The sequence below is a fragment of the Phacochoerus africanus genome, chromosome 8, assembly GCF_016906955.1.
Source record: "Phacochoerus africanus isolate WHEZ1 chromosome 8, ROS_Pafr_v1, whole genome shotgun sequence".
In the NCBI taxonomy this organism is placed as follows: Eukaryota; Metazoa; Chordata; class Mammalia; order Artiodactyla; family Suidae; genus Phacochoerus; species Phacochoerus africanus.
Genome location: NC_062551.1, coordinates 115,582,582 through 115,605,144, shown reverse-complemented (window position 1 = coordinate 115,605,144; position 22,563 = coordinate 115,582,582). Strand labels below are relative to the sequence as shown.

The 22,563-nt window shown below is 42.6% G+C and overlaps 1 protein-coding gene across 1 annotated transcript in view; it reads right to left on the bottom strand.

Annotated features, from left to right (window-relative positions):
- Window positions 1-887: 887 nt before the first annotated feature.
- Window positions 888-22,563, bottom strand: part of MEP1B (meprin A subunit beta) — a 33,369-nt gene continuing 11,693 nt past the window's right edge. The window contains exons 6-15 of the mRNA XM_047791679.1: window positions 19,323-19,440; window positions 18,414-18,592; window positions 15,759-15,977; window positions 14,412-14,564; window positions 12,903-13,118; window positions 8,385-8,828; window positions 6,708-6,887; window positions 4,490-4,616; window positions 3,662-3,866; window positions 888-1,051 (exon numbers count right to left, since the gene is read on the bottom strand). Of these exons, the coding sequence (XP_047647635.1) occupies window positions 1,037-1,051; window positions 3,662-3,866; window positions 4,490-4,616; window positions 6,708-6,887; window positions 8,385-8,828; window positions 12,903-13,118; window positions 14,412-14,564; window positions 15,759-15,977; window positions 18,414-18,592; window positions 19,323-19,440 (1,856 nt within the window). The 3' untranslated portion in view covers window positions 888-1,036. The remainder of the gene's footprint in view (window positions 1,052-3,661; window positions 3,867-4,489; window positions 4,617-6,707; window positions 6,888-8,384; window positions 8,829-12,902; window positions 13,119-14,411; window positions 14,565-15,758; window positions 15,978-18,413; window positions 18,593-19,322; window positions 19,441-22,563) is intronic.

The window sequence follows — 22,563 nt, the reverse complement described above, 5'->3', positions numbered from 1 at the left end:
TTTCATAAAAAGTATATATGTCAACATGCTAAATGATTAATAAAGACATAATTTTAAAATTTTCTTGGTTTGAATTTCTAATATGGTAAGAACTGATAAATGCAATGTTCATAAGCAAAAGCTCTTTGGAGCCTTTTTTAAATTTCTAGGTGTGTAAAGGCTCCTGAAGCCCCAACCTTTGAGAACAGTTCTAGGAGTTTAAAGTTTTCTTGTGGATGGTAGTTAGACATTCAAAAGAATTCTTCTAACATGAATGCCAAAGGACTTGCGAAAGAGTGGGCAGTTTTAGAAGGAGGGGCACACGTCTCCAGGGGGTAAAGGAGTGGTCCTCTGCCTTCCCTACATCAGGACCAGACGCAGGGAGGTGCTGAGAGTCTGCATGGATGATCATCCCCACTGGGGGTTTCCAGTGGATTTTTAAATTAATTAATATATTTTATTTATTTGCTTTTTTGGGGCCTCACCTGTGGCGTACAGCAGTTCCCAGGCTAGGGATCGAATTGGAGCTGCAGCTGCCGGCTTATGCCATAGCCACAGCAAAGCGGGATTTGAGCCCTATCTGTGACCTACACGGCAGCTCATGGCAATGCCAGATCCTTAACTTTCTGAGCAAGGCCAGGGATTGAACCTACGTCCTTGTGGATGCTAGTCAGGTTCGTAACCTGCTGAGCCACAATGGGATCTCCCCAGTGGACTTTCAGATGATCACCTGTGAGGCCACTACACTTGGCCCCCAAAGAGACAGCGCAGTAATTTAGAGATGCTTTCCATCTTAATATTGTGCCTCCAGAGGAACCTGAATCGCTTCCTCTCCATTATGTATTTTTATTTTTAATTTTCCTACTTCCCCTCCATTAAAAACAAAAACACAAGTGACATTTCACCAATTCGATTTTTATCGAAATAATGATTTATGGTATACCCAGCTATTTACGGAGAAGATCCATTTATAGAAGAATGACGCAGTTGTAATGCGTTGTAGGTGAAACCATGATGAAGAAGCTCTCATTTGCCAGCCACATTGCTGAGTTCCTCTTCACAGTGCATATTGCTAAAAGGGGAAAGAAAAGTGATGACTTAATTTCTAGTTTCTAAAAACTGTCATTGAAATGAATCACAATGAAAGAGTGTGATTTTTAAATGAAGTGCCATCAGCAGTCTCCTGGCATCCCTCCCAGCTGGCTGGCAGCCCCAGCCTTGGTCCCCAGGAAGATACGATGGCCTCTCCAGCTCACGCTTTTCACGTGCTAAAACATTAGAGTGAGCACACATTTCAGCCCCAGAAAGAAGGTCCTTCTCATTTAAGACCTAAACTGGATCTGGAGGTTCTGCTGTCGGTGACTTAACTGTAGAAATGCCTAGACTAAGGAAAAATTCAGTTGATTCCTTGCTCTAGAGAATGCATTTAAATGACCTGTGGGCAGAAGAGTTCTGTTGTAATATTATTGGCGGGGGTGGGGTGAGAGGTCGGGGAGTGGTCTTTCCACCTAATGGCCCTACCATGTCCCTGATAATCTAATTAGTTCTCTCCTTTATTGAATTAACTTCCTTCTTTCTCGTCTCTTTGTTTTATCATTGTCTTCAATTCCAATTTTAGCTTGATAAATCAGTCTTTATAATAGTGTTTACATCTTACACTTTTCAGAGGAATATTCTGACAGTCCCATCCACCAGCTAACTGGTCCTCTCCTCCTAACCACTCCCCCATCATCCCTACTCCAGCCCTTAAGTACACACTCATTGGCCCAGAGGCCCATGCCTACGGGCACGGCTTCTACCAAGGTGACCTACTGGGTCCACTTGAAAAAAATCATAACTTTTATAATATAGTTATATCTGGAATAATCATTTTCCTTAAGAAAACATTTTCTTGCTTAAGCTAACTGCAGTCTTTTTAGTTTCAGAGATACTCTAACTGGGCATGGTTTTGTTTTGTTTTTTTGTCTTTTGCCTTTTTAGGGCCACACCCACGGCACATGGAGGTTCCCAGGCTAGGGGTCCAATCGGAGCTGTAGCTACCAGACTACACCACAGCCACAACAATGCGGATCCGAGGTGTGTCTGCAACCTACACTGCAACTCATGGCAACACCAGATGCTTAATGCACTGAGTGAGGCCAGGGATCAAACCCGCAACCTCATGGCTCCTGGTTGGATTCGTTTCCACTGCGCCACGAGGGGAACTCCTGGGCATGATTTTTTTGTTTTCTTTTTTTCTTTTTCTTTTTTTTTTTTTAAATGGTTGCACCTGTGGCATATGAAAATTCCAAGGCCAGGGTTGAATAGGAGCTGCAGCTGAGGCCTACACCACAGCCATGGCAACACCAGATCCAAGCCACATCTTCAACCTACACCTTGTGGCAACACCAGATCTTTAACCCACTGAGCAAAGCCAGGGATCGAACCCACATCCTCACAGAGATAGCGTCATGTCCTTAACCGACAGAGCCACAAGGGAAACTCCCAAGTGGGCATATTTTGTCTTTAGTTTTGCTAGTAATTTTCAGAGACTCTATGTGGAATGAAACAGAATGGAAAGAATTTTTTAAGTTTCACTCTTAAGTAATGTTCAGATTTTATACATTTTTTAATGCTCTTTTGTGAGTGAAAATAGGAATCTGCATATGAAAGAGCTCTCTACAACTGGGGTAAGCAGTGGGTGCAGTGGGTGCTGGGGTTCTGGGCTTAGCCCTGCTCTTCAAAATGAAGACTTTCATGCAGGACATGCCCTTCTCAAAAACGAGCTATCTTGCTTAATTTTATGCTCCCTTTGGGAGACAGTCCCAATCCAATGTTGATGTGGGGTGAAAATGGCCTGGCCCCCTTGCCTCAATTCAGGACCCTCTAAGGGGCTACCCCAGCTCCAGAGCTCCCTGTAGGGGCTGCTGAGGCCTCCATTGCAACTTCATCACAGTCCAGCATCGCCTTCTGCCTGGTCCAGCTTCCCTCCCTCCATCATAGAGGTTCCCAAGAGCACGGCCCAGTACACATCCTGCATACAAATATCTGTCTCAGGAGTTCCCACTGTGGCTCAGCAGGTTACGAACCCAACAAGTATCCATGAGGAGGCAGGTTTTGATCCCTGGCCTTGCTCAGTGAGTCGAGGATCTGGCATTGCCATGAGCTGTTATGTAGGTTGCAGATGTGGTTCAGATCTGGTGTGGCTGTGGCGTGGCCAGCAGCTGCGGTTCCAATTCAACCCTGGGAACTTCCATATGCCACAGGTGTGGCTCTAAAAATACAAAAAAAAAAAAAAATTGTTCACAATTCTGGGTACTGTACACAATTCTGGGTACAGTTCAAGGAGGATAATAAAACTTCCCCCAAAGTCTCTGTAGACCCCAATTTAAGAACCACTGACTTACACTGATGGTTCTAGGAACTTAGCGTCTCAAAGCCATTGCCTCCAGCATAGGGAGTAAAGAATTTTTTTTTTTTTTAAGGATACAAAACTGTTCTGATTTTTCTTCACGTGAATTTCACCAACAGGTTGTTTTGTTTCGTTTGTGGGTTTTCTGGCCAAACCTGTGGCATGTGGAAGTTCCTGGGCCAGGGATGGAACCTGTGCCACAGCAGTAACAACACTGGATCTAACCCGCTAGGCCACCAGGCCACACTTCACCAATAGGTTTTGAGTAACCACATATCAAAGTCAACTTACATTTTCCAGAGTCGTATTTGCTGTATGTGAACCTGCCTCTTTACGATACTTCTTCCGGGTACAGTAGACACTGACAAGGGTGATGACCAGCATCAGGGCGAACACGGCAGCAGTGGAAGAAGTGGCGATGACAATGATGTCTTTCCTGGAGCCTCTCTTTTCACACCTTTTCCCCATGTACCACCAGTCTTCCCCTGAGGGACACCTACACATCCAGAACGTGATTCAAGGTTATGAGCTGATATTTAAATCTGAAAATCGTCATCACTGAAGGTGTGGGTCACCACAAGTCATTGACAGATGGAACCATCTGTCACCTACATGGGACTGGAGGGGTGGGTTAGACGAGCCCAGGAGCTCAGGCAGGGCCAAAGAAAAGGAACAAGAGAATTATGCCTAGTCTGGGACTTAAAATAGCAGCTCCACGCTGGGAAAGGATAGCAGTGGAGAAAATTTCTGTCTCAGTGTTCCATCCCTCCACAGCTTTGACCATGACCATGGCCATGGTCTCCTTAGAGTTTAGGTCTCTCCGTCTAGAAAATGGGGACAGTCACATTAATTCCACCAGACCACTGTGAGGCATTAACAAGATAGGTAACTCATGAGGGTTGTTTCTGGCAATTAATATAACAAGCTATCTTTGCATAAATAACATCATTGTTCTGATGGCTACCCAAAGTCCCAAATGGAGAAGAAAAAAATGTTCTATGAAGGGTTTTGAGATGAGAAGCAACTGATTTCATTCATATGAAATATCAGGGTTGAATCCTACATCATGGGAAGGAAAAAAAAATATCTAACAGAAGAATGGCTGGACTGCATCCTTACCTGCACTCGGCGTTGCCATTTCGGACAAGGCAGATGCCATCATTCTCACACCTGAAGAATGCGCAAAGGTCACTGACACTTGAGGTTGGGACTGGTTCGTCTTGTGTAGAATTAAGGTGGGATATGTCTAAGGAGGGAGGAGAGCAAGGAGGCCAATAAGTTTGGGCTTTAGCAAGCATTTGATCTTTAAGTTTCAAAATAGGAGTTCCCATTGTGGCACAGTGGAAAGGAATCTGCCTAGGAACCATGAGGTTTCAGGTTCGATCCCTGGCCTTGCTCAGTGGGTTAAGGATCTAGCATTGCCATGAGAGCTGTGGTGTAGGGTGCAAACGAGGCCCAGATCTGATGTTGCTGTGGCTGTGGCGCAGGCTGGCAACTGTAGCTTCAATTCAACTCCTAGCCTGGGAATCTCCATATGCCACAGGTGCAACCCTAAAAAGCAAAAAAAAAAAGTTTCAAAATAAAGGCTCAGGTCTCAGGTTTGCGAAAAATCCAGGTGCTCTTAAAGCATCATCCAATAACATTCACAGGCAGTGAAATAATAAATAGGTTGAAGTCTAGACACAAAAGGACACTGGGCCAGTTGGTGGAGCTATAGCTGAACACATGGTTGCCTGGGAGTGGGCTTGCCTGAGCCAAAGGGGTCCACACCTGTGTTACCAAAACCCAGGGGCCAATAAGGAACCCGAAGCTCAGCAACACAAGGCAGCTGAGGGGCTTGTCCAATGTCACAGGTTCCACTTGGCAGAGCAGGTTGGTGAATATTTGGCACAAGACACCAGGTCCCCCGATAACCAGGGTTCTGTTCTTTGTGGTGTTTTCTGCAACTTATGGTCCAAAGAGGGTCAAAAACTTGACAAATATGTAACTTTGTCTCTGCCACATAAAATTTTTCCTCCCTCGACAAAAGTTATTTCTGAATAAGTTTGCCCAACAATTATCATCTAGATTTACTCTCATTGACAATGAAATAAAAAATTTATGTGTTTTATTCACCACTTGTCATGACAAAAAAAAAAAAAAAGATTTAGGAGTTTCCCCTGTGGCACAATGGGATCAGCAGCATCTTGGGAGCACCAGGACACAGGTTTGATCCCTGGCCTGGTACAAAGGGTTAAGAATCTGGTGTTGCTGCAGCTTCAGGTCAGGTCACAACTGTGGCTCAGATCTGATCCCTAGCCCAGGAACTCCATATGCCTCGGGGCAGCCAAAAAAGAGGAAAAAAAAAGATTCAGATTTGATTAGATGCATATGGGTCTTTAATAATAAATGAGTTAAAATCCTATCACATAAAACATGGAAACCAGTATTCCTAGAAAATGTGTTTATTGGTTGCCATAGGTAAGACATTTTTTAAGACAATAGATTAATGCTATTAGCAAGATATATACATGTGTATGCACACATGTGTGTCTATGTATGTATACCTATTCAAAAGAGACATAAATATAGGCAATTTCTGCTTTAATTTTATGTGCTGGTGTAATATTCTTACCTCTGCAGCTGTGGAGTTAAATTTTAGGGTGTGATGTCTATACATTAGCTTATTTCTTTTTCCTTTTTTTTCTTGGCCATGCCTGAAGCATGCAGAAGTTCCCCAGCCAGGGATAGAACTGGCACCACAGCAGTGACAAAGCTGGATCCTTAACCACTAGGCAACCAAGGAGATCCTTTAGCTTATTTCTAAAGAATTCCTCTGGACTAAAGCTTTCCACTATTGCTCCATGTAGTGGTAATTAAATTCTTTATCCTGGAACTGTCCCTGTTTCCATTTAAATTATTTTCATAATGTTAGTGATTCATAGTAAAAAAAAAAAATTATATATGTGTGTGTGTGTGTATCCCACTCATGTCCATTTCCTCCCACATCTCTAATTTACCTAAAAATGGAATCCAGAGAGTTCCCTTTGTGGCTCAGCAGCTAACGAGCCCAACTAGGATCCATGAGGATGCGGGTTCAATCCCTGGCCTCACTCAGCAGGTTAAGGATCTGGCATTGCCACGAGCTGTGGTGTAGGTCAAAGACACGGCTTGGATCCCATGTTGCTGTGGCTGTGGTCTAGGCCAGCAGCTATAGCTCTGATTCAACCCCGAGCCTGGGAACCTCCATATGCTGCTGGTACAGCCCTAAAATAAACAAATAAATAAATAAATAAATAAATAAGTAAATAATGACCACAAAAAAATAGCTTAGTTAAAACTATTTTTATTGACATACCTTCCACTGTCAGTAGGATGTAAACATCATTTCCTTTGATAAAATCCCTGCTCTTCAGCCTCTCATAGGTTATAAAGGAACTGGATCCATAGCCTCTACTTCTTTTAAATTGAGTTCCATTTGGGAAAAAAGCTTCTGTTCCCACTTTGGAAGGCCTGTCCCAAAAATAAGTTCCGTCATCTGAAAAAGCAAGTTATGTTCATGGATTATGTTTAACATCATCATAGCTTCTGGTGGTAGGGAATCACAGGTAACGTGAAACACAATTAGGGCAGAGCTCAAAATAATTAAATGATGCTGTGATCTGGTCCCTGGCAAATCTGGAGCTTGTTCGTTTATACTGTCCTAAAAGAATCGAGGCTGCCTGCCAGGGAAGGCCACATTTTGGAATGTGATTGCAGAGGTACCAAAGGATTCCTAGGTGGAGTGTCACAACTCTACAGATCGACCAGTGTAGAACCTTCTCTGCCCATTAGAGACATTCCTTAGTGGCCTTCTGAGTCACAGACAGCCCCTTTAATGGAGTTAAAGCAATACGTCCCTGAGAGAATTTTTAATATTAGCCTAGAACAACCCACCTTATGAACTGAACTGTTGACTTAACAAAGTCCTTTAGGAGCAGAAGACAATGAGAAGCACTGCTTCTGGGGAGAGACCTTGAGCCACTTTCAATGTCATTCAGAGAGAAATGTTTTGAAAAAATGTAAAGAAATTCTGAACGTCAAATCCCCATGCCTCTTTGTGAACACTGTTTTCTTGTTTTTTTTTTTTTTAAATCAGATGAGGCATTTTTTTTCCCCCAGTGTCACTCAAGCCCATTCTTTTCATATACGAAATTCAGATTTGGCAATAATAACCACCTTGCCAAAATTCTTTTTTTTTTTTTTCCGTTATTAGGTTCCCAGAGGGCAAAGGATTATTACAATTAGGGAAATGAGCGCTGCTTTCTGCTTTCGGGGCGCTGCTTCTTTTTGAGACTGGCAAGATAGGGAACAAAGTCACTATTGGCAAGTCTGTCAGGACCCTTTAACAAGTTACAATTCATCCACACACCCCTCCCAACACCACAGAGCACCTACTCCACATCTCCTTTCTGATCTAAAACCACCACCCATTACCAAAGCTGAACAGGTTTTGACCGTTCCAGTGGCAAGACCAGGACAGCGTGGACTAGGAGAACTCCACATCTGAGAGCCTCTCCACCCCAGGCCCTTCCGCAAGCCTCCACACCTGATTGGTAGACATACTTAGAAGAAACCTGTGGGTTATTATTACCACCCTAGTTTTATTGTTGAGGACACTGGGGTTTCAAGAGATGGTTTGCTCAAGGTTCCATGGCTACTGAGAAACAGACCTAGGATTTGAACCCAGGCGTGTCTGACTCGAAAACCAACACTTCTTGCACAATCCTGGGAATTCAGGTATCATGATCCATTCCCAAAAAATACAGTCAGTGTCTTCCCAATTTGTTGGCATCCTTGTCGACATTCCTGACAGTCTCCTGCCTGGGAGACTCTGCCCACAGTGGCCAAAGCCCTTCCCCTAAATATCTTCTGTTTCTAAGGTTTGGGGAACAAAATTTCCAAGGTACCTGACTCTGCGGGTCTCTCATTCCCAAATCATTGCATCCTTCCTAGAGCAAGGATCATGCATGAACAATAAAGATGAGTCACGAACCCGAGGTCAAAGAGGGGTCTGTGGTTATACTCCGCCCGTTGGACATACGCTGTCGAATGTCAGGATTCTGATCCAAGATTGTCATCGTGGCTTGTTGCCAAGGACACGGCCACTGTAACTGATCATCATTGGCTCCAGAGATCAAGTGGAAATAAATTCCTATCTTAGTCAAATTGGTTAGGGTCATGTGAATCTGAAAGGCATAACCTTTAGACGAATAAAATGGAGGGCTAAGCAGAGCTCCATCGGGGTCGCTAAGGTACTGTGTGAAATTCCTTATGTGCCAGGTATGATGAGGGCACTGTGTTTCTGAAAGATTGATGTCATCGATAGACAGGCCACCCAGTGAGTCACCAGCACCTCTGACCCCTCTAAACACTACTCTAAATTTGTTGGTCACCTTCAATGTAACGTGGTAAAGCTGCCAGCTCCCAAGGGGTATATCTGCAAAAAAGACATTATTATTATTGCAAAGAAGACAGAGGACTATGAATCATATGCAAATGGACATTAGAGTTCCGACTTTCATGGACAAATGATCTTTCTGGACCTACTGCGTCCTCCAGGTGTGAGGTAAGGTTTTCTTACTCCTCCAGCCCAGGCCCATTTACTTTAAGGTATTTCTGAGGGGTGGGGTGCTTTCTGGAACATCTGAATGCTTATCTAGCTGTTTCTCAGGTAGGTCACCTTCTCCAACAGGTGAGCTAACCACAGCAGCTAACGCATGAAGACTCCAGGACCAACTTACAACTGACCTCCCCTTCAGTTCAACAGAAAAGCAAGCCCAAGATTGATCCTTGCACCCCGGAGTCCTGTGCTCTTCATCCAAAGCCTCTTTTCAACTATTTATGCTTTGATTGGAATCCCTCCTTCCACCTGCAACGTTTTCAATCAACTCTTTGACAACGTGAAGCAGAAATTCACGAAGCCCTAGAAAGCGCACATCCTACAACTGACTCCTTCCATCATTTACCAGTGACTCAACATTACAAATATTTGTCTGATTTTTGGTACCACCTCCTGTCTACCCAAACTGCACATCTCCCTCCACAATTATCCCCTACCCCTAGCCAGCAGCACACGATAAACCATCTTGTCTTCTTTTCTTTGCTTTTCTTTTCTTTTATTGGCTTTTAGGGCCACACCCATGGAATATGGAAGTCCCAGGCTAGGGGTCAAATTGGAGGTACAGCTGCCAGCACAGCCACAACGATACCCTATTCGAGCTGCATCTGCAACCTACACCACAGCTCATGGGAATGCCAGATCCTTAACTCACTAAGCGAGGCCACAGATTGAACCCTCATCCTCATGGATACTAGTTGGGTTCATTACTGCTGAGCCATAATGGAAACTTCTTGTCTCTTTTTCTTATACGACATACCCAAATAAGAAACAGAACAGGGCAGGAAGTTCCCAATGTGGCGCAGTGGAAACGAATTCAACCAGGAACCATGAGGTTATGGGTTCAATCCCTGGCCGTGCTCAGTGGATTAAGCATCTGGCTTTGTCATGTGAGCTGTGGTGAGGTCACAGATGCTGCTCAGATCCTGTGTTGCTGTGGCCATGGTGTAGGCCGGCAGCTGTAGCTCTGATTCCACTCCTAGCCTGGAAACCTCCATAGGCCACAATTGCAGCCCTAAAAAGCTAAACAAACAAACAAACAAATAAAAACAAAAAAAGGGCAGGACAATTTAAAATTTTCAGAAGCCCTGAGGAATTCAGGAATTCATGACAAACTGGTAGTTAACAAAATGACTGAAAATATACTGGCACTTTAATAAGAAACATAATTGCTTGAAAATAAGTTAGAAAGATCCAAATTAGAGAAAAAATCTATTGTTTACGGAAGGACCCCAGAGTGAACAAAAACCTTTCATGAGAGTTTCCACTATGGGTTTTTTTTTGTTGTTGTTCTTTTGGTTTGTTTTTTTTTTTTTTTTTTTGCTTTTTATGGCCATGCCTGAGGCATATGGAAGCTTCTAGGCTAGGGGTCGAATCAGAGCAACAGCTGCCGGCCTACACCACAGCCACAGTAACACCAGATCTGAGCTGCATCTGGGACTGAGACCTCAGCTCAGGGCAACGCTAGATCTTTAACCCATTGAACAAGGCCAGGGACCGAACCTGAGTCCTCATGGATTCTAGTCAGATTTGTTTCCACTGAGCCACAATGGGAACTCCTCCACTGCATTTTTTTTTGTCTTTTTGTCTTTTGTCTGTTGTTTGTTGTTGTTGCTATTTCTTGGGCCGCTCCCACGGCATATGGAGATTCCCAGGCTAGGGGTTGAATTGGAGCTGTAGCCACCGGCCTACGCCAGAGCCACAGCAACACAGGATCCGAGCCACGTCTGCAACCTACACCACAGCTCACGGCAACGCCAGATCGTTAACCCACTGAGCAAGGGCAGGGACCGAACCCGCAACCTCATGGTTCCTAGTCGGATTCGTTAACCACTGCGCCACAATGGGAACTCCTCCACTGCATTTTTTATCAGTACTTTCAGTTTAAATTCTGGGCTCCGGGAGTTCCTCCCAGGATTAAGGATTAAGGATCCAACATAGTTGCTTCTGTGGCTCTGGTTGCTGCTGTGATGCAGGTTTGATCCCTCACCCAAGAACTTCCACATGCCACAAGCTTGGCAAAAACAAAACAAACAAACAAAAAAACCCTGAACTCCTAAGCAAGTACCATTTGTGCTATTGTGTATCAATAATAATACCTACAGGCCATCATTAACAAGTCAACAAATAACAAATGCTGGAGAGGGTGTGGAAAAAAGGGTACCCTCCTACACTGTTGGTGGGAATGTAAATTGGTACAACCACTATGGAAAACAGTATGGAAGTACCTCAGAAAACTGAATATAGAACTACCATACGACCCAGCAATCCCACTCTTGAGCATATATCTGGACAAAACTTTCCTTGAAAAAGATATATGCACCCGTATGTTCACTGCAGCACTATTCATGACAGCCAAGACATGGAAACTACCTAAATGTCTTAATGGATTAAGAAGATGTGGTAGATATACACAATGGAATACTACTCAGCCATAAAAAAGAATGAAATAATGCCATTCATAGCAACATGAATGGAACTAGAGACTCTCATACTAAGTGAAATAAGTCAGAAAGAGAAAGACAAATACCATATGATATCACTTATATCTGGAATCTAATATATGGCACAAATGAACCTTTTCACAGAAAAGAAACTCATGGACTTGGAGAACAGACTTGTGGTTGCCAAAGGGAGGAGTGGAATGGACTGGGAGTCTGGGGTTAATAGATGTAAACTATTGTCTTTGGAATGGATAAGCAATTAGATCCTGCTGTATAGCACAGGGAACTAAATCTAGTCACTTATGATGGAACATAATGGAAGATAATGTGAGAGAAAGACTATGTATATATATGTATGACTGGGTCACTTTGCTGTACAGTAGAAATTGACAGAATACTGTAAATCAACTATAATGGAAAAAATAAAAATCATTAAATATATATATATATATAATGGAGACATTAAAAAATAATACCTACAGACTGCTAATGCAAAGGATTATATATATATGATCGTATATGTGTATATATACAATTTAATGCATAATTGCATATATGCATTAGATATGTATAATGTATATGTATAATGTGTGGTGTGTCTGTATATATATATAATGAGATTAAGAATCTCAGCTAGTATGTATTCATGAAGAAAAATATCAACTATGATTCAGATGGCTTCTCACTGTTAAGCAGGGGGGAAATGCCATAACACACGGCATAATGTGGATTGATTTTATAATAGGTTTTAGTCGATTCATTCAAACCAAGAGGTCAATACGTGGAGCAGACAGTAATACAGTCACCAGCCCCCAGCCCCTCCCTTCCTCAGGGAAACTGCTGAACCATCTGCTTTAATAGGTGGGCAACTCGACCCCCAACCCCAGCATGTGACTGGAAGGAAGCTGTCCTCCCTCCACTCAGAAATTGCTCCAGAAGTTGCACTCAACCCATCATAGCAAGTAGAATCCTTCACTGGGATTTATTTTTTTAGGCTAGAAATCAGAGTCAGCTGCCACATTTGGTAAAATGTAAGCTGGGAAGTGAAAGAGCCAAAGCACGGGTTCTCTGGACCAAGCCCATCTGAGATAACAGAAGAGGTCCCCAACAAAGTTCAGGGACAGGTCCCAACCAGCCTGAAGCCAACTCCTCTCTTCCATTCCAAGACTGAGTTACACTGAGCCAGTAACTCTTCCCATTTTGCCTAAGCTAGTTTCCATTGTATTTGCATTACTTGCCAAGAAGTGACCTCCTCACTGCCAGACACTGATCCACAGTTTCTACAGCACAGAAAGGACTCTCACTTTGGTTTCCTAACCACAGCATAAAACAAAGAGGATCAAGCTCTAGGTTTGAAAGCAGTTACGTCCATACCCCTGTTATCCTTTATTGCATTAAGTATTAAGGCTGCCTCGCTCTGAACCCGACAATAAGAATGCTGATACTGTACCTTTTATTTCTTCCACAAGGATTAGAATACCGTTCACATTGTCTCCAGAATACTCCCGGATATAGATGTCCAGCTGGTCATTTTCATGTCCACTGTTATATAAATAGAACTGCAGGCACTGAAAACCTCGTTTGGGGTAGAGTTTTCTACTTTCCAGCACTGCTGTGTCCCCAACATTTACAGAGCTGCTGCTGAAATGCATGAAGAAGCCAGAACCTGTTAAGAGGACAAAAGGAGAACTGAGAGAAAATAGACACCGGATCTAGGAGAGCGTGTCTTGCAGGCACTCCGTGTCCACTTACTTCCCCGTCTATGCAGGGCGCCGTTTTCAGCATTTAAATGCAGTTCTTAGAGTAGGCAGTTTATGAAAAAAGCAACACTTTACTACAGTAAGCTTTTTTCTTACTACAGATGTTAGTTTTCAAAAAGGAAAAAATGTCACCTGCTTGGTCTGGCCTCCCTCTCTCTCTCTCTCCTTCTGCCCTCCCTCCTTCTTCTCCTCTCTTCTGGCCTTTGTAGGGCCAGTATCAACCATTTAAATCTACACTTTAAAAAAGCATATTTTTATTGAAATATTCTTGACATGTACCATTGTGTGAATTGAAGCATGTTCATTTGACCCATTTCTATGTTGGCATCTGATGGCCATCCCAGCAATGATTAGAACTTCCACCCCCTTACACAGCTATCATTTCTTTTTGACAGTGGGAATAATTAAGTCTAGTCTCGCAGCAAGTCCGATGATTATAAAATAGTGTTGCTTATATTCGCTATGCCATGCAATAGATCGCTAGGGCTTATTTACTACTTGTTGCAAGTTGGCACCTTTAAACAGCATGTGTCCTGTCCCCTCCACCACCCAAAAAAGAAAAAGGAAAAGCACTTTTCCTCAAAAAAGAATCTCAAGCCCTGTCCCAACCCTCTGAACTGTCAAGCAACCACCCTGAGTTCTCAAGTCTAACTTTACATATTTGCTGCCAGGCATGAGCAAATAAATAAAAATTTAGTACCAGTCACCAAATAAATGACTATTTAATTCAAACCAAAATTTCAACGGGAGAGGATACTCATCTGAGTGAAATTAAATAAACTGTACTTTCTACCTTCAATTTAAGGGTTTTGGTAACAGGAACATGTAATCACAACCAGCTGAAATTCTAAAACTTATTAAGTCACAGCCTGGTTCTGTTCGCTGGAAGGGTTCTTGGATTCTGCAAGCTTCAAGAAAACAACCTTATTGCTCCAGAGATAAGAGTCCTTCAGGGAGGGGACAGTCCTGTTAGGGGCACAGGCCGAGGTAGAAGCCCAGCTCTGACTCATGGGGAGAGAAACAAAACAGGACAATAAGAGCAAAGACATTAACCCTGTCCTTATATAACACACAGAACCAATTCCTGCGTAGCACTAGTGGACAAGCACTAATAATTCTGATAAAAAGGAGAACTAAAATCCCAGTATTTCACAGCAGGGGAAAAGGCTGGAATCACTGAAGCGTCTCACTCCTGTTACCTTTGCACTGGCCCATGTTGGAGTGATCGCTCTCTGGCCCCTCGGGAACCTGGGAGACCCGCTGCCAGTCAGCACTATCTTCTGAACTTTGAATCATACCACACACGTTTTCCAGTTCAAAATCGCATGAATCCATAAAGCTCAAGGAAGAGGCTACCGAAGCAAAAAGACAATGGTTGACACTCATATGTCACCTGATAATCAGAGTAATAAAAACTGAGTTTATCCAGGAGGACTAGGAATTCCAGGATGACATTAAAGGGGACATGTCCCTGATTCTGGGTGACGATAGCCCGAAGACTTTTTTTTTTTTTTTGTCTTTTTAGAGCTGCACCTGTGGTATATGGAGGATCCCAAGCTAGTGATCTGATCAGAGCTATAGCTGCCAGCCTACACCACAGCCACTTCAACACAGGATCTGAGCCATGTCTGCAACCTACACCACAGCTCATGGCAGCACTGGATCCTTAACCCAGTGAGCAAGGCCAGGGATCGAACCTGCATCCTCATGATTTCTGCTGAGCCACGATGGGAACTCCTAAAGACTTCTCAATATCAACCAAGACACTGATTGACTCTGTAGGTCTGAATAAGCCACCTGCCCCAAGTCTGTTTATCAACTTAACTAACTATAGAAACCTGAGTCTACACTCCTCTAATTATTCAGATTCATAAACTACAACCCAGATTATATTCCCATTTATACTATGATTCTACCCCTCATTTGGGCTGAAAAGAGTTTTGAATATCAAGTTGGTCCATACTTGAATTGCTAGCAGCTTCAAAAACCTGAGTGGGGCACGTTGCTGCAGGACTCAACTTGTTTTTATACCTAAAGGCAAGAAATCCTAGATGGGAAACGAACACAACTAGGATCCATGAGGATACAGGTTTGATCCCTGGCCTTGCTCAGTGGATTAAGGATCCAGTGTTGCCATGAGCTGTGGTATGGGTCGCAGATGTGGCTCAGATCCCAAGTTGCTCTGGCTGTGGCATAGGCTGGCAGCTGCAGCTCCAATTCGACCCCTAGCCTAGGAACTTCCATATGCCACAGATGCAGCCCTAAAAAAAAATAAAAGCAAAAAAATATAAATAAATTAATAAATAAAGGCAAGAACTCATGAAAGGAAAATGCTGCTTCCATGTTGTAGATTGGGATCTGGTTACTGTTCCGCTTTTTTTTTTTTCCTGAATATCAAACTTCAACTATCAAACTATACTTATTAAACAATTATCTAAGTATAACTTCAGAAAAACCAGCAATGCTTGGCAAAATGGCACAGAATAGAATGTTTTCCGGCATAAGCAGAGAGAAACAGAAGTCATTTCAAAGGACCGGTCACATACAGCAGTTATAGAGTTGATTCAACTTTAAGAGATCATGGTCACTGAAATCCAATCGCTGGCCGATCACATCCATGAAGTCTGAGATTCTTGTCACAATTGTTGGTTCTGATCCAATCTGGAATGCAGTTTTACTGTAGTGCATTACTGAGTTGTAATCATAGGGAACATTCAGGGAATCCGTTTCTTCGTCAGTATAGGCTTTAAAATTGTTCTCTCTGCCTAAATGACAGAAAAAAAATTTTAATGACTTGATGGTCACAAAATGCAGTTTCTCTTCTTCCAAAGACAGTTAACTTAGAAATAAAGACTACAATAAACATGAACAGGAGTTCCCATCGTGGCTCAATGGCAACAAACCCAACGAGTGTCCATGAGGACTTGGGTTCAATCCCTGGCCTTGCTCAGTGGGTTAAGGATCTGGCATTGCCATGAGCTGTGGTGTAGGTCGCAGACATGGCTCCAATTTGAACCCTAGCCTGGGAACTTCCATATGCCTCAGGTGCGACCCTAAAAAGACAAAAACAAATAAATAAATAAACAAACATAAACAACCTTGGCTATAACTGAAGTATGTCACTTCAAGAGTATTTCATGCATTCCTATCTTATAATATTTAAGCTTAGACTTGTGACACAAGCTGTCATGCTATTACAGGGCAAAGTTGAACTTTAGCATTTGGCCTAAGGTTTTAGCAATTGCTAATGGAAGGAAGGATTCTAAAAAGTGTTGCTGGAGTTCCCTGGTGGCCTAGCAGTTAAGAATTTGGTGTTGTCACTTCTGCGGCTCGTGTTTGACCCCGGCCCAGGAACTTCTGCATGCCTCGGGTGTAGCCAAACAAAACAAAACAAAAAGTATTGTTGTGGGAGTTCCCTGGTGGTCTAGTGGTTAGGATTTAGCACTTCTCGCAATGTGGCCCAAGTTCAATCCCTGGTCTTGAAACAGATCCCCCATCAAGCCACTGCACACCATGGCCAAAAAAAGCCCCAGAACAAATGAAAAACCAACAAGTATTGAAAGAGTCAGTGTCCCTGGTAGGCAGTGGTGGGACATAGGGGCACCCTCAGCAGGTAGAGGACTTTGGGAGGTATGGTGGGATGGGAACTGGAAATGAAAACGTAGAGTCATTCAAAAGGATTGAAACTGCCAGTGTTACTGGAATACATTTAGAGAAGATTCCTGACTGCTTAACATCATACTAATGGGCAACAGATTGCAACTTGAATGATTTCGTGGGACACAATAAGGTGGATTTGACGGCCAAAGCACATAGCTGTGTTATCAAACCTAGGCAGAAGTTTCTAACAAAAATAAGACGTTGGGAAGGCTAAAGAGCGAGGCCATGGGTTAAAGCTCAACACTTCTCTTGTTCTAGAAATCTCAGAGTTCACCACTCTGCCTGACCCCAGACCCTGGGGTAATGTGAGGTCAGGATGGAGAGGTCAGGGACCCTGGGCATAGAGCAGCCCTCCCAGGCCTCACGTGATAGCAATGTCATTCCCCTTGCCATACCCGAAAGAGGCAGGACAGATGGGGAAACTAAGCGTCACTATGGAAAGCATGAGTTCTAGTTGGACATGGTTATTAAAACTTTTCTGACCATGATCACAAAGGCAAAAAATTCTGGCTGTTCAACTACTGCAGTGTTTCCCAATATGGGCTCCAAGGAACAATAAATGGAAATATTCTACAAAGGCAAAAAAAGACCATGATCTAGTCACCTTGGGAAATGCTCTTCTTAGAGATTTTCAAGTCATGTTAGTCTAGCAAAGACTCCAAACAGGACAGCAGTGTAAATAACTCTAGGTTTAATTTCTTTTAACCTGGGATTTCCCAAATGAGTTTGACCAGATTCCTTTCCACACAGCACCTTTGAACAAACTGTGGCATGGCACCTCATAAAATAATCTTTGAGAAACAGTAGTTTCTAAGATCACACCCAGTTCCAACTGCGGTTCTGGTATACTATGCCCCCACAAACTTCAGGCACTTCAACTCCTATTGAATCAAAGTTAAGTGATATAAGACATCAAAACATTGAGTTTTTCTGAGTTCCCATCATGGTGCAGTGGAAATGAATCCAACTAGGAGCCATGAGGTTGCAGGTTCGATCCCTGGCCTCACTCAGTAGGTTAAGGATGCGGCGTTGTCATGAGCTATGGTGTAGGTCACAGACGTGGCTCAGATCTGGCATTGCTATGGTTCTGGCGCAGGCCAGTAGAAACAGCTCCGATTGGACTCCTAGCCTGGGAACCTCCACATGCTGTGAGTGCAGCCCTAAAAAACGACAAAAGACAAAAAAAAACAAACATTGAGTTTTTCTATTAATAGATGGCACAGATGTCAGAAGAGGTCACATGTTTAGAAATTTCAGTATTTAACTTAAAAACAATGTAAGAAATGTACCTGAAGGAGTTCCCAGTGTGGCTCAGCAGGTTAAGGACCCATGAGGATGTGGGTTCGATCCCTGGCCTCGATCAGTGGGTTAAAGATCCGGTGTCGCCATAAGCTGTGGTGTAGGTGGTAGATGTGACTCAGATCTGGCGTTGCTATGGCTGTGGCGTAGGCTGGCAGCTGTAGCTCTGATTGGATCCCTAGCCTGGGAACCTCCATATGATACAAGGGCGGCCATAAAAAGAAAAAAATAAAGAAATGTACCTGGAGTAATTCTGTCCCATATTATGCTGACATAGTCATCTCGGTCAGATCGCGACTGCTCATGAAAGAATCCCAGTGCATGGAGAAATTCATGTTGAACGGTTGCTGTTCTGTCACAGTTATGTCCGATGGAGAGATTTTGCTTCCCAACGTGCTGATTTCCCACTGAAGACCAGCAGCTTACAGGAGAGTGTACAGCAGAAGAGGGAGAAGGTTATATACTAATGCAGGTTGAGGTCTCAGGATAAAATCCCTATTGCCTACTCCACTTCGTTACACACCTACATCCTTCCCTTCCATTGGGACCCCATCTAGTTCTTAAATAACTCTGGTGGGATATAAAATTCTTCCAGACAAGATGATCTTTGGAGAACTTGGGCTGATACCAAATATTACACAGGAGTAAGTCATCCTCCAGGCAGCCTAGCCCTGATTTTTTCTGGAAATTTCAAAATTTTTCAGATGGTCCTTGGTATGCCAATGACCAGAGCAAGGGATAGGCAAAGTAACCACTCAAAATTGTTGTCTGAGTCAGATAACCATCCTCTTCTTTACCAAAGTGGTAAAGGTTCTTAGGTTAAAATAAAGTTAAATGTACATGTGGGCATGCATGCAAATGCATTTTACTTGAAGGCGGAAATAAGGGGTATATAAACTATAAACAGGCAGGAGTTCACAGTGTTGTGGGCTGGATGGCATGCAACCCCACCTTCCTTGTTTTAATGTTGGCAGTCTTGTTGCAGGTATGAAAATATGATTTTATGGCCAGAGAAACTAGATCCAGCAAATGGCAATGGAAGACCTGAACTCCGCCCCCCACAAGGGGAGTGTCTAGGGCAATGGCTGTGATGTCATGCCTCAGCCACAACAGTTCTCATCAGACCGCATCAGACCAGATTTTCCATTTACCCATTGCCCTTGAACACCGATATATAGTCGGCTTCTCCAGACCAAGGCTTGAAGTCAATGCATGTTTTCAGGCGATAGCGTTCAAATGCCTCCAGGATAACTCCCCTGGCATTCATTTCTGAAGAAAGACAACAGACATGAACGTCAAAATTATCACCATTGAACAATTCATGGAAACAGGCCATGAAACATCATGAGTTAGTTCCTTCATGAATGTTTAGTGATTTACTTTGACAAAACTTAGTACATAGAACTAATTTAAGTAGCACATGGAAGTATTTGGTTTTCTTCAGATTTCTTATTTTGCCCCATATTTATTGCTCTGGAGCCATTAGAGGCATGTTACCAAATAGCAAGAAGGGCATTTCCTTACCTCAGAGAACATATACATCGGTCCACAGGCAACCACAATGAAAAATCACCATCACATGCCTCATCTCAGAAGCTATAATTTGTATTTAAAGCCTCACAGCAGAGTTTTCTTTTTTATTTTTTTTATTACAGCAGAGTTTTTAAATCTGAAGACCTTGAGATGAGAGGGACCGTGACTATGTTGAAACGGTATGCAAAGAATTGTGTCTCAATCTACATGTACATCTCTCTCTTTCTGCAAAGTGTGTTTCCTGGGTAGGGATTCATAAGATGTGCAAGTTAAGTTCAGGGTCAAAAATAGGAATGAGAAATCATTGCTCTCAAGCTGAGTGATGCTGATAGGTTAGACAGACATGGAGCTCAAAGAAAGTAGAAGCATGAAAGCAATAATGACTTGCAGGAAAAGATGCTTAGAGAGCAAGGGGCTGTGTCATGGAGCTCAAAGAAAGTAGAGGCATGAAAGCAATAATGACTTGCAGGATAAGATGCTCAGAGAGCAAGGGACTGTGTCAGGTGCCTATAGAGAGATAGTCACAAGTAGGATCAAGTACTGGTGAAAGGAAGGATGCTGGCTGCAGGGGGTGGGAGATAGTATGGCAGAGTAGATGGGGTGTGGACTTTGGAGCCAGACCCAAGTTCCACCCCACCTCCATCCTCACCACTTACTTTTGATATATAACATCTGCCAATTTAATTCACTTTTGGAGCTTTGGTGGTGTCATCACATCAGTTAAGTGAGGAATTAAAATCAACTCTGCAGGGATGTTGTGAGGATAAGCAGAGAAAATGGAGGTAAAGTTCCAAGCACAGCAGTCCCACTACCTGTGGTTTCACTTTCTATGGTTTCAGTTACACAAGGTCTACTGAGGTCAAAAATATTAAATACAAAGCTCCAGAAATAAGCAGTGCATAATTATTAAGCTTCATGCTGTTCTGAGTAGCTCAACAGAATCTTGTGCCATCCTGCTTCTTCCCACCAGGGATTCCCCAAATTTGGACATCCATTGTCTGCTCCTAACACCCAATCATCAACGTTGCCATGGCTCAATGACCCAGCATCACTGGAAACAGGAGATCCTCCTTCTAACGAATCATCAGAAGGTCAGGAGCAGCCAATGCTGCATCACGGTGCCTACGTCATTCACTTCATCTCATGATGTAGGCATTTCGTCATCTCACATCATCATAAGAAGGGTGAGTACAGTACAACAAAGTATTCTGAGAGAGAGAGAAACCACATTCACATAATTTTTATTACAGCTTTTTGTTATAATTGTTCTAATTTATTATTAGTGACTGTTGTAAACCTCTTACTGTGCCTAATCTATAAATTAAACTTTATCTTAGGTATGTAGTACAGGAAAAAAACTTAAGTCATATAGGGTTTGGTACACTCCACAGTTTTAGGCGTCCACTTGGGATCTTGAAACATATGCCCTCAGATAAGTGGGCACTACTGTAAAATGAGCATTTACCAAATGTTTATTTCCTTCCTACCTTCTTAGATGTCCATTGTACAGATATTTAAAGGCAATTATTCAGAACACCTCTATCTAGGTAAAAGTCAAAAAGACAGGATTCATATAGGATCTAAAATCTATGAATCTATAAGAGGCACTCAGAATTTAGCCTTTTACAATACCACACAAATAATACACCTTTATTATAAATAAGTTAGAAAATGTAAAAAAACAAAGGAAATTATAAAATCTTACCCAAGAATAATCAACTACCCCTACCATGCTTTCTTCTCATGAATACATATGAATTCACACACACATATATACACACACACACATAAAAAATAACATCACAGGCTGTATAATATGTTATGAACTATTTTTCACTAAATAATATATCTTAAAATCTTGATTCATCATTAAACATTGTTTTTGCCATTTTAATGGCCACCTTATATGACTATCACAGATATAACTCCCTGTTGGCAAATATTTAAACTGTTTCCAAATTTTCTGTATTGTAAATATCATATCCGGATCACTATTTCAGACCTAACACTTCCTTAAAATAAGACATGATGATTCTAACCATCGCATGACTGTTTATGAACTGAGTGTAAAAGGAGAAACCTTGGAGGGGAAGGATAAACTGGGAGGATGGGATTAAACCTACCCACCACTATGTATAAAATAGATACCTAACAAGGACCTACTGCATAGCACAGGGAGGTCTACTCAACGTTCTATAATAACCTATATAGGAAAAAAGAAAGGATATATGTATATGTATGACCTGAAGCTATTACAACATTGCAAATCAACTATACTCCAACAAGATTTAAGAAAAAAAAAGTTTGCTTGTCTAGGCCTTTTAGAAAAATCTAATGGGGATATTTTCTATCTTGTGTTGAATTGTATGGAGACACAAATTAGGAAATAAATATGAAAGTCTTGGAAAAATATAGCTTTCAAAAAAGATAGCATCCTAGGAGATCCCATCATGGCTCAACGGAAACAAATCTGACTAGTATCCATTAGGACACAGGTTCAATCCCTGGCCTCGCTCAGTGGGTTAATGATCTGGTGTTGCTGTGACCTGTGGTGTAGGCCGAAGATGTAGCTCGGATATGGTATTGCTGTGGCTGAGATGCAGGCCAGAAGCTACAGCTCCAATTCAACCCCTAGCCCAGGAACCTCCATATGCTGCAGGTGCAGTCCTGAAAAAGACCAAAAAAAGGAGGGGGGGATAAGATCTTTATTTACCCTGTGCCTTAATTCACTTTGCATCACAGATGCAGAAAAACTGCACCAGGCTGCTGTTATCAAAATCCCCAGGCTGTGAAGGATAAGGCAGGTCCTCTACAAACCAAGGAGTTAAGCAAGTTGCTATTCAGGATTATTTTCCCCTT